The sequence below is a fragment of the Pholcus phalangioides genome, unplaced genomic scaffold (assembly GCF_987345545.1).
Source record: "Pholcus phalangioides strain wild (caught in Gottingen) unplaced genomic scaffold, Ppha-v1.0 ptg000017l_1, whole genome shotgun sequence".
In the NCBI taxonomy this organism is placed as follows: Eukaryota; Metazoa; Arthropoda; class Arachnida; order Araneae; family Pholcidae; genus Pholcus; species Pholcus phalangioides.
In genome coordinates this window covers 27,355,353-27,377,602 of record NW_028301610.1, presented here as the reverse complement: position 1 = coordinate 27,377,602, position 22,250 = coordinate 27,355,353, and the positions used below count along the sequence as shown (strand labels likewise).

At 32.9% G+C, this 22,250-nt stretch overlaps 1 protein-coding gene across 4 annotated transcripts in view; it reads left to right on the top strand.

Moving 5' to 3' along the window:
- Nucleotides 1-22,250, top strand: part of LOC149072706 (uncharacterized) — a 494,426-nt gene that overhangs the window by 400,522 nt on the left and 71,654 nt on the right. Inside the window, exon 1 of one of the 4 annotated variants that reach the window (XM_089247134.1) lies at nucleotides 8,248-9,210. The exons of 2 other annotated variants lie outside the window; for them this stretch is intronic. In XM_089247134.1, the coding sequence (XP_089103260.1) occupies nucleotides 9,060-9,210 (151 nt within the window). In that variant the 5' untranslated portion in view covers nucleotides 8,248-9,059. Of the gene's footprint in view, nucleotides 1-8,247; nucleotides 9,211-22,250 lie in introns of those variants that run through there. One more of the 4 variants, XM_089247137.1, reaches the window with a different exon arrangement.

Here is a 22,250-nt window from a genome sequence, read left to right as displayed (position 1 = left end):
CAATTGCGCCATAAAGTTTACATAACGGCCTCATTGAGCCGCTTTTTTTGCAGTTCCTTCCAGGAAATTTTTCCGCTGTAACGGATCCTTAGATTTAATCGATGCGTTTTATATTAAGTGCGATCCGCCGAGAAGCATAGCAGTTTCGGCTTTCCCCAAGTATACCCCGTGACAGACAAGTGATTGACTAACCAACCTCGAATTTGAAACGTTCAGGCTTACATCTCTAGTGACTGACATAGAATCAAACCCATTTGGATTCGGCTCCAAACTGTAATTCCTGGCCTTGTTTGTGGTATAAGTAAACGTTTCTCAATTTATGGTCCGCGGACCGGATGTAGTGGTCTGCAAGCATATTTGAAAAATGAATGCTGATTAATATATATTTTTTAAATTGTATACTACTGATATTACATTCGGATAGGTTTAAATAAAAGAACACATACTGTAAGTTGTTGGTCCTTCAAAAAATTGTTTCAGATATTTTACTGGTCCTTGTGTTCAGAAAGGCTGAGAAATGCTGTAATTGGTAAGTCGCACCAGAAACTCTTGGTATGACGGCTAAATTGCACAGCTGTTCTATAACTCGTTGTTCAATTAATATTGTTAAACTTGTTTGGTACAATTAACCCTTGTATTTTATTGGCAGACTTTGCGGAGAGTGTGACGTCTTCCATTATTTACCGTGCTGTACCTAAAATAATTGGCGCATCAAAAACAATCTTCAAACATCTTAAATTTCAAAGAAAAATTCCCAAAATTTCGCTTATATAAAACAAGAGGGGGGGAAAAAAAGGTAAATATGGAAATAGTTAAGTTAAATTATGGTAGTTTTGGTAGTAGCAGGAACTCTTACCATGTCCCTAGGCGGATGTAAAACTTTGTTGGATGTCCAAAAATTTTGAATAATATTCCTCACAATGAAGATAGCGGTCTACTTTGAAACAAAAAAAAAAATATTTCCCTTTCAAGATATATGACAGGAAATTTTCCTGGAAGCTTGAAGGATAATTTTTAGGGGGGAAAAAAAAATTATAAAATTTTTCTATTTCTCTGTTGATATTAGAGGTATACGAACTTATACAGCGTAATATCCGGGTTACCTGATTTCATTTAAAATACGTATTCGTATATGAAACTTGTGGAACTAGTTTTTGTGGCTTTAATACTCTCTTTTACCCATTTTCTCCCTCCAATACCTTTTCTTAACCTCTAACCTTTTCTTATATATTTTTTATGCCGTATTTTTTCCCCCTCTCTTCTTACTTAATACATTTTTTTTTTACTCTTTTTACCTTCCCTTTTGAACCCTATTGTATTATTCGGTGGTGAACCAACTCCTCAAAGTATTCTTGTACGAAATTTTTCCCATGTAAGGAACTCGAGTTAGATGATCGTAACTATGAAAGCGTGAGAAAAAAATTACCTTTAACCCTTTCTATTTTTTTTTTTATATCGGTTCTTTTTTCTAATACTTTGCTGATTGATGTATTAAGAATACTGTAAATTATAATTAAAAATTTAATATATACGGAGAGAGAGAGATGTATGCTTTAAATAGAGCAATTATAAAAATCCAAAAGTACTTAATATTGTTTTTAAGAAAATTTAATCTGGAAATTTTTATAGTTAACGTCTGTCCGGGGATGATATAATGCTGAAAACAATCGGGAGGGGGAATATGAATTCTTTATTTAAATTTATTAAAATTTAGTCGATGATTAATTCTTGTGACACAACTATTTGTGATTACCTAACAATGTTCTTTGTCAATTTTTATCCAATCTATCTTTTTCAAATTTTTATCAATTGAAATGTTTAAAAATTACAATTATACAAAAATTACATTTCCTATAATTGTTTTGAGCAGTGCATTATCGTGAGTTATATATATAATCGTTACAAAATAAATATTTTTAATTGCAATGACCTTCGTTCGGTATTTTTTGTTGATTTACGGTTGTTTTATGCAACATGAAGGATAATATGAACCTGCAGGCTACCGTACGTTCCTGTACTAGAGCCGTGACTTATACAGTCTTAAAGTTAATTTTTAGTTCTTGTGTCTAATTCAAAGATGTGACCTATTCAACAAATTAAGGGATTATAATGATTTTTTTCCAAAAATCTATGTGGTTATTATAATTACGGTTAAAAATATTTCTTTACTCCATAATATCTAATCAGCAATATTATAAAACTTAAACGGCAATTTAAATTTAAAAAAAAAATTGTTCAAATGTGGTTTTTTTTTTTCCAGTTCTCAGGCCGGGATTACACTATAAAAGTTTTATAAAAGTTCTTTTACAAAACTTGAAAAATTTAACCAATAAGAGGATTGGTTACATTCGAGCGAATGTAACTAATAGGCTTATTGGTTGTTTTATTTTTTGTAAAATATCTTTCATCAAACTTTTATAGTGTAATGCCGGCCTTATAATAAAATAACGTGCGGCTTATACAAAGCAGCGACGATGAAAAACTGCGGTGTTTCTAAGAAAACCTTTTTTTCTTCGGTCATTTTTCTTTATACCACTTATATAGTGGAATTACGGTTATACGTTTCCTAACTGTATACGACTTACACAATTATACGACGTTTGGCTTTAGTCGCAATTCATTTGTATGCATTTTATGTTAAAATTTGTCATTTATTCGACGCACAACATCAATTATTCGACGTTTTCATTTCAACTCGAACTCCAAATCTTTAGAAAACAGCATCATTTTCATTCATCGAATCCACGTAATTTTCGTAGATTGTGGAAACGTGCCGACTGAAATGATTTTTCATACATATTAAAAGTCAAAGTCTGTCGTGATTCTTGACAGCTACGAAAATGAGCATTATACAGGCTATGGCCAATTTAGAATGGACGTTCATGTGATAATATTGTGACTTTTTCTCTGAGAAATCAGCGGTTGTGGCGAGCCCCAACGAAATTAATTTAATTTAATTAAAATGCGATGATTTGGAATTTTTTCTCTTCAAGTCCACAGCTATATTCCCAGAGGAAATATTTCCTAGGAAAGTGCATTGAAATCATTTAAGAGTGCGGACTACAGGTCTTTCTCTCTGTGTTAATAGAAAATATGTACATCATCGGTACTTCGTTTTTTAGAAAACTTTACGGTATTTGAGAAAAAATACCCACAAAAATATGATTAAACAAAATTTATGACTCAATAAAAACCTTATAAAAATTATAATATTTTCTTCAAACTCTATGGGGGGGGGGGGCACTCAAACGTCGTATAAGTGGGGCTCCACTGTATATCCTACTAGCTTATTTACCGGAAAATGAGGTAAATATTGGAACCCAAGCCTGGTCAAACGGACGGTTAGGAAGCTGGACTACCATTCGAATGATAGGCGGCTTACCTAGTTTTTTGAAAATCCAGTGCCGTCTTAAAGCATGGACCCAGTTAAAATTTTCGGCAATCTGTCAGGTAGGGCCTCAGGAAAATCAATTGGCCCGGGGGCCCATGATTCTATTGAGACGGCCCTGTGAAAACCTTCATGTATTTATATAAACCACATATTTTCTTAAATTAGATTCTAAAATTATGTTAATATATTCGATAATTAATTTAAAGCTTATTGACCATTTTGGGTACAATCGCATCCAAATTGGTTCGAGGACTAGAGAGATTTCAGATTTTCGATTTCTTGAATTCTTATGGCCTGTGGTGACGTGAACCCAAACTCTACAATTAGTATAAGAGATCATTCTTGTATATAAACATATTCTTGTATCACATAATACGAATGCATTAACTGCCATAAATTCTAAATAACTATAAAAACGTGAATTTCTCATTTTTATTGCAGCATATAAGTTAATATTAATGTTTCTTATTTGGCTTTATCGATTAGATCAGTGTTTCTTAACCTTTTTCAGCCCATGGCCTCTTTTCGGCAATATTTTCTTCTCGTGACCCCGACTTATTCAGGGCTCCCTATTCTCATCCAAGAGCGAGACCCTTTCTACTTATCGAATTGAATTTATCAGAACTAAATTTGTAATAAAGAAAAATTTTATAAATAAAATCGATCTTTGGAACCTTGAGCCAGACACGGATCAAGAAAGTAGGTGAGCTTTCCCCCCCCCCCACAAGAGCAGAATTATGTGAGAAAGATAAGTCTGTGTAAAATACCGGACAAACCACTGAACCTACACAATAAATCTAACCTCCTGACACATTACCCTGGGTCTATGCCTACCCTGGGCTAGAGTTCAGTGAGTTTTCTTCTTGTGGGGGTTTTATGCATGGCTGTCTCATCATCGTGGATCCCGAGGGAAAAATTATGTTCTGGGGGAACTCCATTCTTAGCTGGAAATAAAACCTTATATATTTTCGAAAATCATAGTACCAAATCTCATCGGGTAGACCCGATATGAGTCCACAGGCCCATAGGTTAAGATGGCTCTGGTTCTATGGACAGCTTTACTGGATTGTGGAAAAATAGTCACATTTTTCTCAACGTATTTCACTTGAAAGCTCTATTTCTTCACAGCTTGTCGTGGCTCCCCTTTCATCTGATTTTCACCCGTGGTCCCCTTAGAATATTCCGGGGCCAAGGGGGGCCCATGGCCCCAGATTAAGAACCACCAAAATAAATAATATATTGACACTTTAAAAAAATTTGTCCTCCTTATCCCTTATTACACTGAAACAACGCAAAAAGTCACCAAACGTCACACCAAAATTGAACCATTCGATTCCCCCCTTTACGGTTAAGAATGAGTCAGATTACTTTATCCTAAAAAAAATCTTGCTCAAGTTATAAATAAACATTATATGAAAGAAAAAACGTGTATACAAAATAACATTGATATCATGTCATAAAATAACATTGATTGATGTGGTCAGTCTATTTTCAAGCATCACATATAACACTCAATTTCTATTGTTTCAAATAACTTCTGGTTAATATTGATTTGACCCGTTAAAACTAATCGAATAAAATCAAAATTATCGATTTTTTTTTTCAATTTATCTTCATTTTTCTATCAAATAGAGATATTTTGTATCAGACTAGACGTACCTGAAAAAAATTTTTGAATCACTGAACTGTCTCAAATGGAAATTGACCCATTTTGTTTTTCCCATGTTTCTCGACCGGTTGGTCTTCCTTTAGGTACAACAGTATTCACAACATGAATTTGTTTCAATTTTTGTACCAAATCAACCATAAATATTGATTAATTTCGCTTTATTGAAACAATAAAATTTCTTCTTATATATGGATTTTAAATTAAGATGAGGTTCCCGAATTGTTGGCCGTGAAGCTTTTGGAATATCCAAGTACTCTACTGTAAAAGATTTCAAATTTTACATGAATTGAATGCAAAGAACATATTTTTAGAACATTTGAAATGTTATTCATGTTCATAGAGTGAATTATGATAACTGTTAATTAGTTCGTTTTATAATACATAAATGAATCGGATTTTGGCCTATTACATCTCTGAGGGACAATACTTGTTATTGAATGACCATTTGGAGTTATTTTGAATTTCCATGGAATGAACTCATTAAAAATGTATTTTTATTCATTATTTGGACTGTTTGGATACTTTTAAGTGAAGCTTGACTCTTTTTTAAACTTTTCAGGTTTGACCACTAAATTGGGGTTTGAGGACAGCATAAATTTTTTAGAATTTATTTGAGCACGTCTACTGACAAAGAAAGGGATCACCAAGTCAAAAAAAATATTATTCAGAACCATTTTTTCTTGGGGACAGAAATATGCTTTAACCGGGATTACACTGTAAAAGTTTTGTAAAAGTGCTTTTATAAAACTTGAAAAATAAAACCAATAAATTCGAGCATTTGCTCGAATGTAACCGATCAGCTTATGGTTGTATTTTTCAAGTTTTATAAAAAAAGCACTTTTACAAAACTTTTATAGTGTAATCCAGGCCTTAGATCCAAAGAAATTTGGCTAGCACCTAAATTTCTCTTCAAGTTATCAAGCCCTGATTTTGATGAAGTAAATATAGGTGTGCGATTTCCGAATAGAGAAGTCGGATAAAATGCTCAATAATTTAGCCTTAATTTATTCACTAAACAACCAAACATCTCAGACATCAGTCGTAGAAGGTCCTGCTTTCTTGATTTCTCCAAGGTCAAAGTCGGGACCCCTGAGGTAAACACAACTCAGGGGATTTTAAGATCTTCAACCAACATTTTTTGCCATTGAAAGCACTAAAACTCATTTTCTATTGCATTCAATGGCTAAAAATGTTATCACACACATATAGATTAATAGGATTGTCAATTATAAAATACTTCACAAATAATCCACGTAAATAAAATAATGATACCTGAAGATTATATTCACAAATATTGCACGTTTTGTCATTTGGGTGAGCACATATTTCAGCTGATGGTGTGTCAATTTATATTAAAACAAGCATTTTATAGTAACACGAGGAAATTGAAAGCCTAGTAAGATGTCCAGTCGGTCTTTTATTGAAATCGAAGTAAAGTATTTTGAGTATTTGTACAGGGTGTTCAATCGAAAGTTTCATTTCAGGCACTTGATGTAATAAATATTTTTAAATAGCTTTTTAATGTTAAAGATTTTATAAATATTCATCAAGTCCATGGAGATGATTTTTTTATGTATATCGGCAGTTCAACGGTTTCATTAAGTTTCAAATCTCCAAATTTGAGTTTAGAACAAAAGTCACCAGCTCACAATTTGAATCGAATGGACCATCTGACTAAGAATTTTGATTCCAAAATTTCAACAACTAATAAAGAAAATTGTGAAATCTGTTCACTTTCACCACCTAGCTTGTGTTAGTGGCATAAAGATAAATCGGAATATAATGATATAGAATAATGAATATAAAAATTAAAAGTATTTCCCTATATCTCCATGGTTCATGTCATATTTTTGTCTAGAATGATCTGAGTGGATTAGCGAGTGACTGTGTCCTATGTCCAAAAGAAAACCTGTAATTGACCATTCAAAACTCAGCAGATATTCTAAATATTCATAAAGGTGCTATTCACGTACATTTAATGAAATTGATCGGAAAAATACTGTATGCATTTACATACAATGAAATGCAACAAAAAATACTTTTAACTATATTGTTTGTCAAGATCTTATATTCTTAGAAAAAACTCCATGAGACACATCATGATGTTCATCAACTGACCAGACATCTCATTATCTAAATTGAATTTACTTAGCCATCTTCAAAATTCTTCATGCAAAAACTTGCAATGAGATGTAATGTTATCACACAAAGGCTACATCAATAGTTTTTTTCAGCCTTCAATAAATTTTAAAAATGCTCGCAAAACAGAAACTTGTCAAAAAAAAAGAGAGGCTAATTCAATGAAAATTCGCGTCTTAAAAATTTTAATTAAATCTAAAATTTTAATTCCGCTATAAAACCATTCCACATAATATAAAATTATTTTCAGCACTTAAATTCCAAAAACCCAGAAAACTAAGGAGCAAATAAATTCAAGTCTGAATAAAATCTTAAAAGAAATATTTCGATTTTTTTTTTTTCCTTATAAAATCCATATATAACTCTTTTTAAGAGTGACACTTCACCCCCTTAAGATAACAAAGAGATTCTTTTCAATAAATTTTTTTTTGTAATTCCAACATTAAAAAATTTATCTTCAAGAGCTCGATCAACACTTGTCCAAGATATAAAGTTTATTTTACTTATGATAATATATTCTAGACTGGAATCTCGTCGCATGAATATTTCACAGTTTTACAACATTTTATGATAATGAAAAGCCAAAAAAAACAAAAAATTTAACAATTTTTTCTTATTTTTGAATATATTCCAGAAAGAGCTTCTCTCTTTTAAGGCTCTCTCTCTCTCTCTCTCTATCTATCACACTCCTCCTTTAATTTATTTTAGTAAAAAAATTTTTTTACTACTTATATATGCGAGAGTTGAATATATATATATACGTGTTTAAATTTTTTTTATTTTTTTTTGGTATAGAATATTCTCGTTGTTTTTGCGGAGCAGCTCCTCGAATAATTTCTTTTGATTGGCTCCGGCCGCGTAAATTTTAATCTTCTCTTGCATTTGCGATGCTAAAGGGATGCAAATGAGCCTGGCCCTTTTTCCTTCAACAGGGTCGGGAGAGCGGGGCATAGGGAAGACGGGAAGCGGTGGAGGAGGGGCGCGTCGACGCCAGCGCCATCTGTGAGAGAACGGTCGAAACTGCCGCTTCTCCCCGACGTCAGCGATTAGTTTTCGTGCAACTGCGTTCGCGAGAGGACGTCCGTTCGTTGAGCTCTCGTGTTTTTGTGTGCGTGCGTGTTTCTTTTTTTTTGCGGTGTTTTTTTTTTCCCACATCCGAGGTTTTTTTTTTTTCCTTGCTCTTCATCGACGTTGCGGTGGTTTTTCTTTTCTTACCGAAACGTTACTCGATGATATCTAACGGTATATTATGAGAATTTAAAAGTATTTTAAAAAGATTTCTACAATCCGGGTGCCGTACTGTTTACGTTTGTGTTTATTGTTGTTTTTTTTTTTTCCTTTTCCTCCTGTTTCCCATCATAACGGCCGAAGACTTCGACCACGGGACTTGATGCGATGTCCCGCCGGCGGTCCAAACAAAACAACACCGTCGTGGGTGGACTTCATGCGGTTACCAACAACACCGGTGGAGACTGTCTACACTACTGTTCGTTCTACATGCTTGACAACGTTTTCTACAACGACTTTTGTTGTTTTTTTACGACCGGACGTCCGATACTAGCTCGTCGCCATCGAAGTTGTCCGTCGTCGACAGACTCCGTCGGTCACCGGTGACTTCTAATTTAATTTTTTTTTTTTTTTAATAATTATCATTTTTTTTATGCAGACAGACAGTTGTTTGACTGTGACGAACTTATTATTAAAACGGTGGTGGTGGTGCTCTCTTGGGGGTTGCACACGGTTGAATCATCATCATTGTCGTCATCATTCAGTGAAACTTTTCTCGTACTTGTTAACTGGACTCGGTCGTCGGTATTTTCAGTTCGAGTGTGTGTTGACTGGCGGTTCTCACCGTCGTAAATGGACCGCGATCCCGTACAAAGTGTCAAGTCCACGGACCTTCACTTACCGTCGAGGGGGCAAAACAGCCCCAGTGTACCACCTCCCCCTGGGTCTGCCACCCCCAACGCGGCACAAGGCAAGGTCTTGTCTAGAAATGCTAACGGCACCGGTGAGTGTTTACATGATGCATATATTATATACGCGTTATATACATAAATAACACTGCTTACACACCAAGCAGAATTCACATTACAGGGTTTAAAAAATTAAAACTATTATAACTCATCATGTTTGACTAATGCACATAGATCATGATTTTATAACCAACTAATTTTATCTCATTAAAATTTTTGCAAACCTAAATTCTTTGAGAAAAGCAAATTAATATTTTCTCGCACTCACACACAATAAAACTGTAATCCAATATTTGTGCCATAATTACGGGATTTACAAATCAGTCAGCAACATGAGTTAGACTTGATGAACTCTTGTTTTGATCATGTGTATCTTGACTGAATCTTTGTAATTAAATGATAAAACGCACATATGGAAGTAATTGTAAGAATAATAGTGCCATATTTTACATGATTCTTAAAAGCTGTGTTCAAACAGTGTGACTGGCTTACAACATGATCTGCCAATCATATTGTTACTGAAAGCACTGTATTACATCTTAAATACATCTTTATTAATTTGATGTTATGTTGAAAGAATGCATAGTTAACATATAAAGGTTCAGGTGAAGGACATGCACACCATGAGATATGATTTTATTCAAATGAGCCAAAACATGATGTATATCATTTACTACGTTCTCTATGTCCTAATAATTGTCGATTATGCATTCAATTGAATTAATTTTGGTTATACATAAACACCTATGGATGATAAAATCAATTTAAACTGCTTTAAAAAAGCAAGATGATGGTCATCATCTCGACAACTGTGCTGCATCCCTCAGTCATATGCATGGTGCAACTGAATTCTATAAATTTTTAACATAAATCACAGATCTATAATTAAAGATGAGTAATATACATTAGTCTAAAGCATATTAGTGCATTCACAAAACCAAAATTTGCCTAGTAAAGCAGAGAGGTCAACACACTCTCTGGTCCAGACCTAAGCCTAACAAGAGCATGTATAATGTAAACAGTATTTGTTTACATATTGATGAGGGACCCCTGCATGTCTGTGTCATTGATTTGAAATTGAATAATGGTCTTTCAGTGTATTTAGTGAATCACTGAATCAATTAAATTCGTTTTCACAGCTTATTCTACTTTTATTTTTCATATAATTAACATTTGTAGGAACACAACACATAACCATGAGGCACTGATATGATTGTCACTTTTTTTTAAATTTAAACACCACACAACATCTCTGAGTGTCTTAAACAGTTTTAGGTATCCTAAATTTTTCAAATTATATCAAGTTTTAACGAAAATGAGTATCAGTTTTTTTAAATATTCTCCTCACAAAATTAAATAACGTAGAAAAAAAAGCCAATTTAACTTTTGACTGATATTAAAGTTTTTATAGAATTTTGGTGCTTGTCAGCTGATGTATTGCACAATTTGAATTTTCTTGAATCTCTATAGTTCATTTATAACCTCATAATAATTAACAAATATTAATTAGATACGCCAGAGAAGTTAAGCACCCATTCTCCTCTATATGATCTTAGATTTTATAAAAATTCTACCTGTAACACAATTGTTCATTAATTAATTAACTTCTTATCAACACAGTATTAAATAATGATAACATATAAGGCATAAAGTTAACTTTTATCTTGATAATCATTTTGAAAATTCAATGTGAAACAACTGCTTCATCTCATCAACTCCACATCCCCTTAGTACATATAAGGATATTATATACTTGGTACATATAAGTATCCTAATTATTATATCCATTATACACACTGATAAAAATATACTAAAATTACAGGTTTTTATAATAATTAAATTATGAAATAACACAGAGAAATAATAAAGTTTAACGAATACAAATAGTAGTTGAAACAGAATTTAATTTTAAAATTAGTATTTGATAGTAATTTTGATTTAAAAATCAACTATAAACACATAACCACACTCGTTTAACATCAAATTCATGTGACTGAAGAAAAACACTTTAATTATTTTATAGTTGGAATTTTATTTTCACATTTAATAATAACATTTCAGGAAATCCCATGCAATAAAATGAGACAAATTTATGTATGAGAATCTCCATTGATAATTGATATCTTTAACTAATAAAAATATTAAAATTTAAAAAACATTGATGAACAGTTGAAACTAAAAATCCACTAATACTCTAATTTAAAAAGTCCAAACAATAAATATTAATTATTTTTTTTATTTAAGATTTATTTCTGAAGTATATAAACTGATATTCATCATTATTTAAGCATTTTGTTCCATTCATTAACTATATCGAGGAAAACAATTTCTTTTTTCAATGACATTATGAGGAGGAAGTTATCTACAAAAACACAATTGCTCAAGGTTTTTTTTTAGAAATATTTGTGCAATAACTGTCTGAAAAAAATCTCATATGTATAGATATTTCCTGATAGTTTTTCAAAATTAGTTAACTAATAATAACTACCAGTTTTTCTTGTTAGTCATAAAAAATAAAAATTTACTTCAACAGGAAAAAATAATTTTTCTTGTAAGAAAGAAAACTTTTTTTCTCGTGTTAAACAATAGCAGTATGTAGAAATTTTAAGGTAATGTAATTGAAATGTTCGAAAAATGTCGACTGTTAAGAATAAAACACTTTTTAAATTCTTAAATTTAAATTAAAAATTCATTTGTTAAAGGTTTAATTGATACTTTTCTGAAAGAAATTTCAATTTTGAGTATTTTTTGCATATTAATTTTTTAAAAAATTATTCTGGCTCCATAAAAAGTGCATCAATTATTCAATTCCATAAATTGAATATTCAAATTGGTCTTGCAAATACGAATGTGTTAAAATTTAATTTCAATACTTTCTTCGAACATTTTTAACTAAATAAATTTTGTAATTTTAAAATTCTAACAGCGAACTTACTTGACGCACATTTTTGACTTGAGATATGTAGGTTATAATGAGACTTAAACTTTTGAAGGAAAGTAATAGTTAAAATCTAAGAATAAAAATTGAGGCATGAGATCTATAAGAATGTCTTGAATAGATTTAGGAGATGACGAGACTTCTAAAAAATTTACATTTGGACATGGCGAAATACTGTGGCTTGGAATGTAAGTATGCAATATTTACTATTTTTCTTTAGCATAAAATCTCTCATTATAATCTCGTTATAGACTTGGCTCGGTACGTTTGGTAATACATCGTTTGTGTTAACTTGACGGTTGGCAAGTTAGACCAGTGGTTCTTAACCTGGGGCTATGTGACCTCCTCTCGGTCCTGGGATATTCTAAGGGGCCACGGGTGAAAAATCAGATAAAAGGGAAGCCCCGACAAGTGATGAAGGGAGTACAGAGAGATATGAAGAAATAAAGCTCTCAAGTGAAATATGTTGGGGAAAAAAATGTGCTACTTTCACAATCCAGCAGAGCTGTCCATAAATATAGGGCCATATTAACCCATGGGCTCATGTAGACATGACCCGGAGCCTCATATAAGGGCCTACACGATGAGATATGATACTATGATTTTCGAATGTAAGTATAAATATGTGAACTATTACTTCCAACTAAGAAGGTAGCCCCCAGAGAGATCATTATCCTGCCCAGGGAGTCATAATGTTGAGACGGCCATACATAAAACCCCCACAACAAGGGGGGAAAAAGCTCACTGAATTCTATCCCAGGGTTGGCATGGACCCAGGGTGATGTATCGGAAGGTTTGATTTATTCTGTAGGTTCGTTGGATCATCTCGTATTTTACGCAGACCTATTTTTCCAATATAATTCGGATTTAGGGAGAAAAGATTATCCAATTTTTAGACCCGTGCCTGGGCCCAGGATTCCAGAAATGAATCCTATCTATGAAATTTTTGTTTATTATGAATTTAGTATTGAGATTGAATTCAATTTGAAAAGTAGAAAGGGCCTCGCTCTTGGCCAAGGGTAGGGGAGGGGCCCTGGATAAGACGGGGTGTCACGAGAAGAAAATATTGCTCAGGGGGCACCATGGACTGGAAAAAGTTTAGAAAAACTGAGTTAGACCATTGGTCAAACGAGTTCCGGATTTGGGAAGGATGGAGTTCCGAATACTGAAACTCTTGGAAATGTTTAAGCTGATCTTTAAATTAGATCCGTGAATAAGACTGGAATCAGAGGAAGTTTCCAATTGAATGGCAATCGAATTGTAAGAGAAAAATGCTGTATACTGACACTATAGAGCAGTGATTCCCAACGTGGGCGATAGAAGCTACGGGTATAACATAGGATCCTATGGGTTAGATTGCGTTGGGGGGGGGGGGGCGATGGGAGAAGAAAATTTCTGAAGAAGGGGGCGTTGGAAAAAAAGGTTCGGAAGCTATGCTATACAGTTTAGTTCACCACACAAGAATTCCTACAATGTGAGTAGGCTACAGATATTTTAACCCTCAAAAGCCCAAAAGATAGGGTCATTTTTTTAGATTTAATTTTTTAGCAACATAATTACATTCTTGGTATTCTTTTTTCTAAATCCTTTCCTGTTTTTTCCATAATTTTTAAAATTCAAATCATCTTGGAATTTCTTAAAACTTATGAATGAACTCACGTGAGAGTTAAAAAAGATATTTTTGCGTCATTTTCAACGTTTATAGATAATTTCCCTGGCCTACAACGCTTTCACAATCATACATGATTACATTGATTAATTAACCCTTTATCTACCACGTTATGAAAAAAGATTAAGATAGAAATCATAAGAAATGAAAATAAAAACAAAAATAAAGTATAATGATAATAAATAATTATCATGGACATTATTTGGTAGGCCATTTTAGTTCTAATTAAAGACAAAAAAAAATACTGTTACTTAAACAATTAGTTAGAACATAACAAATTGTCTAACCTGTTACTTTAAAGAGTTAAGAGATAGAGTTAAAAATTCTTGTGCCAAAATAATTTGCTTATTACTATATGTTTCCCGTTAATTTCAATAACTGTTCTAATTGTAAGTCAAATCATGAATATTTCAAGAACTTTCATTTTCGTACTTCTAAAAGATGTGAAATATTTAAAATTATTTTATTTTATTAGTAGCTTCTCGTGCTGAACTCTACTGGGGTCAGAGCCTGATCTTGGGTTTCTCCATGAATTTTTTTTCCCATGTTAGGCTTCAGAAGGTTGAGTATAAGAAAATCAGGCACCTATCGGTGACTGTTCTGATTGTAGCTTTAATCATGAATATTTCAAGAAATTTAATTTTCATATTTCTAATAAATATTAGTCGTCTTAAATTAGCATTTTATTATATCATTGGTGGTTTTCCGAACTTGGGGTCATGAATCTCATCTCAGATTTCTATGGATTTTTTTGTAAGGCTTTCAAGGGTATAAGAAAATCCGGCAAAGATCGATGTTTTTCTTTTTTTAACATAATTATGAATTTATGTCAAGCAATCTAATTTTCATATTTCTATTAAATGATAATCGTCTCAAATTAGAATTTTATTTTATTGTCAGTAGTTTTCCAAACTAAAATCTACTCGGGTCATGATCACATCTTGGGTTTTTTTATGGATTTTTTTTTTTTTTTTTTTTGTTAATCTTCCGACGGTATGGAAAATCACATTTTGGCTAATGAACGTGATTCCAGAACAAAATATCTTCGTTAGCTGAGTTGTAATTAGAAAGTTCCGAGGGTATACGAAAATCAGACCAGTATCGATGACTTTCCTAACTGTAACTTTAATTACGATCATTGCAATTTTCATATTTCTTGCAAATTTAAATTGTTTTAAATTAGCATTTTATTTTATTATCAGTAGGCCTATATTTCAAATTAAAATTTACTGAGGTCATGACTTCATCTTCGGTTTGTATGGATTTTTTTATGTTAGGATTCCGAAAGTGAAGTATATAAGATAATCCGGCAAAGATCGATGATTGTTCTAATTGTAACTTCAATCACACATTAACATTAAAAAAAAAAAAAAATTCCATTTTTCTAATGTTAGCTGTCAAAACTTTCTTATGTCGAAGTATTATTAAAAATATTATGCATCCTTTTTGATTTATTTCAAACGTCTACCACATATATTTAACTGCTTATGCTATACTATGCCAGTACAAAACTTTGCATATCTTCAATACTTTGTTTTACAAATTTTCAAAAAAATTCATTAAAAATAGCTTGCGTACATGATAAAATTGCATGGAATAATGCAACTGAATAAAAAATGGTTCAAAATAAGGGAAACTGTTCAGTTTATAAAATGATGAAAAAGATTCAGATCTTATCGACTCAATCTTATTCAAAATTAAAAAAAATTTAAAATCTTAAAAAAAAAAATTTTTTTTGAAGATTTGGCACTTTTGGCACTTTAAAAAAATTTAATTTTTTTTGTAACCTAAGTATTTATGAATGGATCGCAAACTTTTTTCGTCATTTTGTGAACTGAACATCTTCCTTTATTTTGAATCAATTTTTATTCAATTTCATTGATGCCATGTTATTTTATCATGCACGCAAACTGTTCTTAATTCGTTATTTAAAAATTTGTGAAAAAATAAATATTAAAGATATGTACAATTTTGTTCTGGCATAGGATAGCATACAATATCAAATATATATGGTGGAAATTTGAAATAAATGAATACATATAAATATTATTTTTAATCATATTTCTTCATAAGAAAGTTTTCACTATGTTAAAAGGCAGGGGGACCCCTTAAATTAGCGATTCCTTTTACATCAGCAGTTTTTCAAACTAAAATCTACTGAGGTCATGACCTCATCTTGGGTTTCTATAATTTTTTTTTTCTGTTAGGCTTCCAAGGATTAAGTACAAGAAAATTCACCAAAAATCAAGACAGTTTCTTATTGATGTTCTCAAATAACTAATTTTGAAATCAATTCAACCCTTTTTTTTTCAATTTCTTTAAAAAAAAAAATTCCAAGTTTCTAGACAGGTTTTTTTCAATAGAATTTCCACGGGTATCGTATTCAGCCGGTTTCATGATGAAAGCGATTGTTTTTCTTCGAAATGTTTGTCACAAACAGAACGATTAATGAAAAATTTTTCCCATTGGTTTATTTCGATAGAAGAAAAGTTAGATACTGGAAGTACCAGCCTCATATCATCTGAAGTTTGTATCGTGACAGTTTTTTCGTTTTGTTTTTCGTTATTCTTATTTTATAAGAAAAGTTCCTTGAACCTTAGAGCTGAGGTTTCTCTTTCTACCCCCCATTTTATACGTCTTTTGTCTCAGCTCCTCAACACCTCATCTTATGTTCTTACTTTTTTTATTTGCTTTTTTCTTGCCTTGTTTTTGCTTTCTTTTAATATAACATTGCTGTTAAGTCTTTTCGTCTTTGCTATTTGCATCGTAGGCAGTCATAAAAAAAGAGAAAAAAAAATTAAATGAAATAAAACAACAATGGCATTTCTTGTTCAGCAACAACACTGTCGTGTTTAGGTGGTGGGGGTCTGTCTGTCCTCTTTTGTTCGTTGTTGCTCGGTGAAAGAGATTCCTTATCAACTAATAATAGTCATAAGCATATAGCAATACGAGTTTTTTATTTGCGTTTATATGCAAATATATAAATGTCAAAAAGCTGCTTCAATACCAGATTTGAAGGGCATTTTTGTACTTGGTTCCACTAATTGGTCAGAATCATTATCAGGCGAAAGAGATTCCAATGATTCTAACGAGTTATAAAGTGCTATTAATTATGGAATCGGCAAATTTTGAATAGTGTTAAATTAATGGGAATGTAGTTCGAGTGGGATGATACTCAAATTTTTAATTATTCGCCATGCCATTGGATTTTTTTTTTTTTTTTTTTTTTTTATTATTTCAAGATTGAAATTTTTCTCACAAAAAATACATAAATTAAAGTATAATCCAAAAAAATGAATTTTTCAATAAAAGCTTCTTGAGGTTCCAAGGACTTCGGTGGTAGGTTTTTACAATATGAGTTTGAGAGAAAATTTTTAAATGCGGAAACACAGATTATATTAGGAAAATATTGATGATGATCTTTAAATGACCGAAACTGAGAAGAAAAATTTTAAACTTAAAATCAATTTTATGGTGAAGTGATTCATTTACAAACATGATTTGCTTCTTTTTTTTTTTAATTTAAATTTTTTCCTTACTTGTATCCAATGAAGCAGAAAATATACCAAATGCAAAAGTACTCTAAAATTATACTTTATAAATTGGTCATTCATAAATAATTCAAGTATCATAACCGTGGTTTCTGACCTCATTAATATGACAATGTGAACCATTTGTATATGTTTATTGATTTCACATTATTCTAAAATAATTGATGACATGGCCAAAAATTGATCTATAAGTCATAATGATTAATGATGAATATAATAATAAAATTCGAAAACCCAAAATAATGGTTTCGTGAGATTTGGCCTGCAACATGGCATTTATTTTGGAACAAATTCCTCTACATGTAAACTTGACGCTTCATTTGCTAAATGGTGTACCATATACTGGTTCTTCATAAATAACTTAATCTTATATAAAATATCGATGCTCATCAATTGATAATCACAAATAATTTATATAAGGGGCCATTCAAGTATTACGTAAGCAGATTTTCAGCCATTTTTGACCCCTTCCCCCCCCCCTTGTCAGCACAAGTCAGCAAACACTGACCCCCCTCCCCCACTGTCAGCAAAATTTCGTCAGCAGCTTAGAATATTTCATATCTTCAAAAATGGGGGGGGGGGGTTGATGACGTAAGCAACCTTCAATCCCCCCCCCCTCGATTCTGACGTAATACTTGAATGACCGCTAAGGTTTATTCCATAGGATTACGTATCCTAAAATCTCCAACATGATCGGAATTCGATAATATAGGCCATTTAAGAGATCAGAAATAAATTTAGCATTGAAATTCGGTAAGTAGGAAAGTCAAAAACTTTTAGAAAAATCAAAATTTCGGTCGAAAATTTATGGGCTAATTAAAAATAAAATTGACATTCAGATAAGTAGAAAATCCTAAGAATTTAAATAATAATAATTCCATTAGAATATATGCTAATTGAAAAGACGAAAAATCAAATTGACATTCGATACGGGGAAAAGTCTAAAAAATTTTAGGAAAATAAGAATTGAGGTCAATTTTAGAAAATTGGAAATTCATGTCGAAATGGCAACTAAGTAACCGATTTCGTAAAAAAAATCTCTACGGAATTTATGTAAATTCAGTTCATAAACTGTCATAATTCATAAGTATGTCGTGTTTTAAAGTCTTAATCGCATCATATGAATTGCTTCATCTATTTTTAGACGAAGCGTTGTGTGTATATGAGTGAGAAAGAATGAGAGAGATGGTGACGGCAAAGCCTTTACTATGTATCTGAGTGAGTAAGTAACTGTTGCCGATAATGGAGCTTGTTAGCGACGTTTGCTTTTGCCACATGTTGTAAATACGCGAAACACATTCGAAGCCAAATTCCCAAAGACAACTTAATCCATTTAGCGCTCGGCAAAACGCTAAAAAATAAAATAAATAAAATGAAGTAAATAGAAATAACTGTGCGAGACGTTTTTGGAAGAGTGGAGAAATGAAATTCTTGAAGTAAAAGGACGTGTATAAGAGAAAAGAGGCGCCGGGGCGCCTTATTCCATACCAGTCAAAGGCGGAAGGTACGTATGTGTGTGTGCGGCGCTGAAATCTCATACTATTAAAAAGCATCCGCGATGAATGATATTGTTTCGTGAAAAGTTTTTGGGTTGGTGGTGATGTCTGCATGCGTTTTTATATGATGCGCCTGTCTAGAAACAACTCGCGTCAACATTTGAGTTATGTCTTTTTAATGTTTTTCGGCGTTTTCTTCGGTTTTGTGTGTGTGTATATGGTGTGAGAAAGAGAGCGCGGTTTGCCACCGAAAACGGGAATTAAGCGGGTATTTTAACTCTTTCGCTCCTTTTTTTATTATTTTTCCTGGGGCTCATCTGTCTATCAGGTTTTCGTATAAACGTTTATTGGGATAGGGTATTTCGGCAAAAAGGAGCGGGGAGTGTGAAGATGAAGAACAATAGGTTTTCCGAGTGGTTCGACCTCCACACACACACACACACACCTACGTACAGTGGAGCACTAACTACTCCACGGAACAGTGTTGCTTAATGCTGCTAAGGTCGCGAAATTGAATGAAAAGGAGCGCCAGGTCTAGCGAGAATCGAACACACAGAGAGAGAGAGATAGATAGAGAAGAGTGGATGAGTGAAGACTTTTTAGTGTTTTTCGCTGCTTTTAGCCCATCGATTTATTACTAATCGAACAAGAATAGCTTTTAAAGTGAAGGTGTTAACTCTCGGGTATTCTGTTTGTCAATTTAGGGGGAACTTAACCGTGGAAAATTCTAGTGGGTGTCGGATAGGAATCAAGGGAGGTGTTTATGAATTTTTGTTTTGTTTTTAATCAAAAAAAAACTTTCCTATTATCCTTCTCAAGTGTTAGTGAAATCCGATTGACTGACGATGTAATTAGTCTGGTCTTGAATATAAGGCGTAATGCTTTGAATTTGCTTAGTTTTTGTCGACAAAATTTATTGTGGTCTTGAAATAGCAATTGAAAGAGTCAAAGCCCATCCACAACTATTTTTAAAACAAAATACAGTGGGCCAAAGGCCTACCCTTCTCTTAACCGGACTTTAAAAATTCCGTTCGTTACTTGATGCAAGTGACCTTATGATCGTAACAGTAGTTCTTAGTATGCATGTCCCTATTGGCTATTCCCTTAATTTTCAATTGCAATTTGTTATTATGTTTCAGTGTAAAATGTAATCTCAAAAATGATATCGCCCTTTTTAGGGTGTTGGAACTGATCAGGAAATGATGGTTGAAGACACAACAACATATGAGCCTATACAAAGGCTTTCTTTTAAGGGGGGAGGGTTGTCAAGAAAATAAATTATCTTTGGTATGGTCTGTCTTTAGCAAACCGCCTCAAGAACATAATGGGCACCCGAGAAAAGGGATTTTTCTGACTCCCTTAATAGACTAGAAACATTTGCCTGCCTATTTACATGCTTAATCTCGAAAATTTCAACTAGATGTCATTTTAATGAAATGGTATACATGCACTGCAACTCGGTCTCTTAAGTACATTACCCAACAAACTTAAAGTACTAAATAGAAATACAAGGCCACAGCAGGCGAAATGCCCTACGTGGTGGCTGAGAAAAAGATGCCCGTACACACACACACACATACTACAATATAAATGCGTAATTAATTTCTTACTAATTTCAATGGGTATAAAAGTCAGTGGCACTGAAAAGTAGACATGGTGGTAGAATTGCCATTGGAGTTATTGAAATTGGGAAATGTTTCCTGTGCAATTGACCCCTTGAGTTTGATTGGCAAGTTTTGCAGGAAGTGCAATTGACCCTCTGACCCTCCAATCTTTCTTGTAAACCTACTGATCCTCGGTCCCAGTTAGACAGCTTAAAAAAAGTTGTATATGTCCATAGCTCCATGAAATAAGAACATTATTTTGATAATGTGCATATATAGAAACTTCATGGCTCCTGAAAGGGTGTGACGCCACAAATAAAACGATATAGAAATATAAATTAAAAGCATGGATGCTGTTTTTAACTTTTCCACCACTTCCGTGAGCATGAAAAATGCTTTTATTCTGGGTTGCTGAAACTTTTAATGTATTTGACTACCATGGCCATTTTCAGTTGTTTCTTTTCAGCTACCTCATTGGGCAGTTTGCCTATTGTGACTTTTGTTTTTGTATGTCATTTGCACTGGAAAGTAGGTATGATGGCTGAATTGCACACAACTTCATATTGAGAAATTTTCCCAGTGCGATTGACCCTCCTTGAATATGATAGGTAGGTTTTGTAGGATAAAATTGACCCTTGTCCGTTTCAATCTCTCTCATAAACCAGCTGACCTTTGGTCCCAGTTAATCCGCTTAAAAAGAGATTTTACTGCTTATTTATGAGAAGATTATTATTTAGAAGCTCTCTTGAGAGAGTCTGACGCCAAAAATAAAATGTTGTGCTTCATTACATGATATCCTACGGTGTAGAAATATAAATTAAAAGCACATACGAGTACTGTTTTTAATTTTTTTTCCATTATAATCATGAAAATAGCTTTTATTTTCGGTTGCTGATATTTTGAAATGTATTTGACAGCCACCTCGTTGGGTTGTTTGCCTGTTGTGGTTTTTGTTTTTGTATTGGTCAGTGCACTGGAAAGTAAGCAGTGGTGGATGAATCGTTCACAACTTCAATTCGAGAAATTTTCCGATGCAATTCACCACTTGAATATGATTGAAAGTTTTTGTAGGATGAAATTCACCCTCGTCCGTTTCAATCTCTCTCGTAAACCGGCTAACCCTCGCTCCCAGTTGCACCACTTACATAAACCTTTGACTGCATATTTATGAGGCTAGGGCCAAAAAAATTGGCCCTTTTTTCAGAGCTTTCATGGCCCTTGAGAAGGTCTGACATAAGAAAAAAAAATATCGTCATTTATGACACGATATCGTACGGTGTAGAAATATAAATTTAACGCACATACTCGTGCTGTTTTTAATGATTTCCATCATGATCATGAGAATAGCTTTTATTTTGGGTTGCTGAAATTTAAAATGTATTTGACAACCATGGGCATTTTTTTCCTACTACCTCGTTGGGCAGTTTGCCCGTTGTGGCCTTTGTTTTTGTATTGGTCAATTGCACTGAAAAGTAGGCATATGTCTCAATTGTAAACCACTCCATATTCACAAAATTTTCCTTGAATATGATTGGCAGGATTTGTAGGATGAAAAATTGACCCTCGTGCATGGTTTCAGTCTCTCTCATGAACTTGCCAGTTAGACCACTTTAAAAATGTTGGACTGCACATGCCTATATAGCTTCTTGAAACAAGATTACTGAAAAAAATATATGTAGAATTTTTATGGCCCTTGATAAAGTCTGATAACACAAATAAAAAAAATAGCGTACTTTATTACACGTTATCGTACGGTATAAAAATATAAATTGAACGCACATACTCGTGCTGTTTTCAGTTTTTCCCCCATCATCATC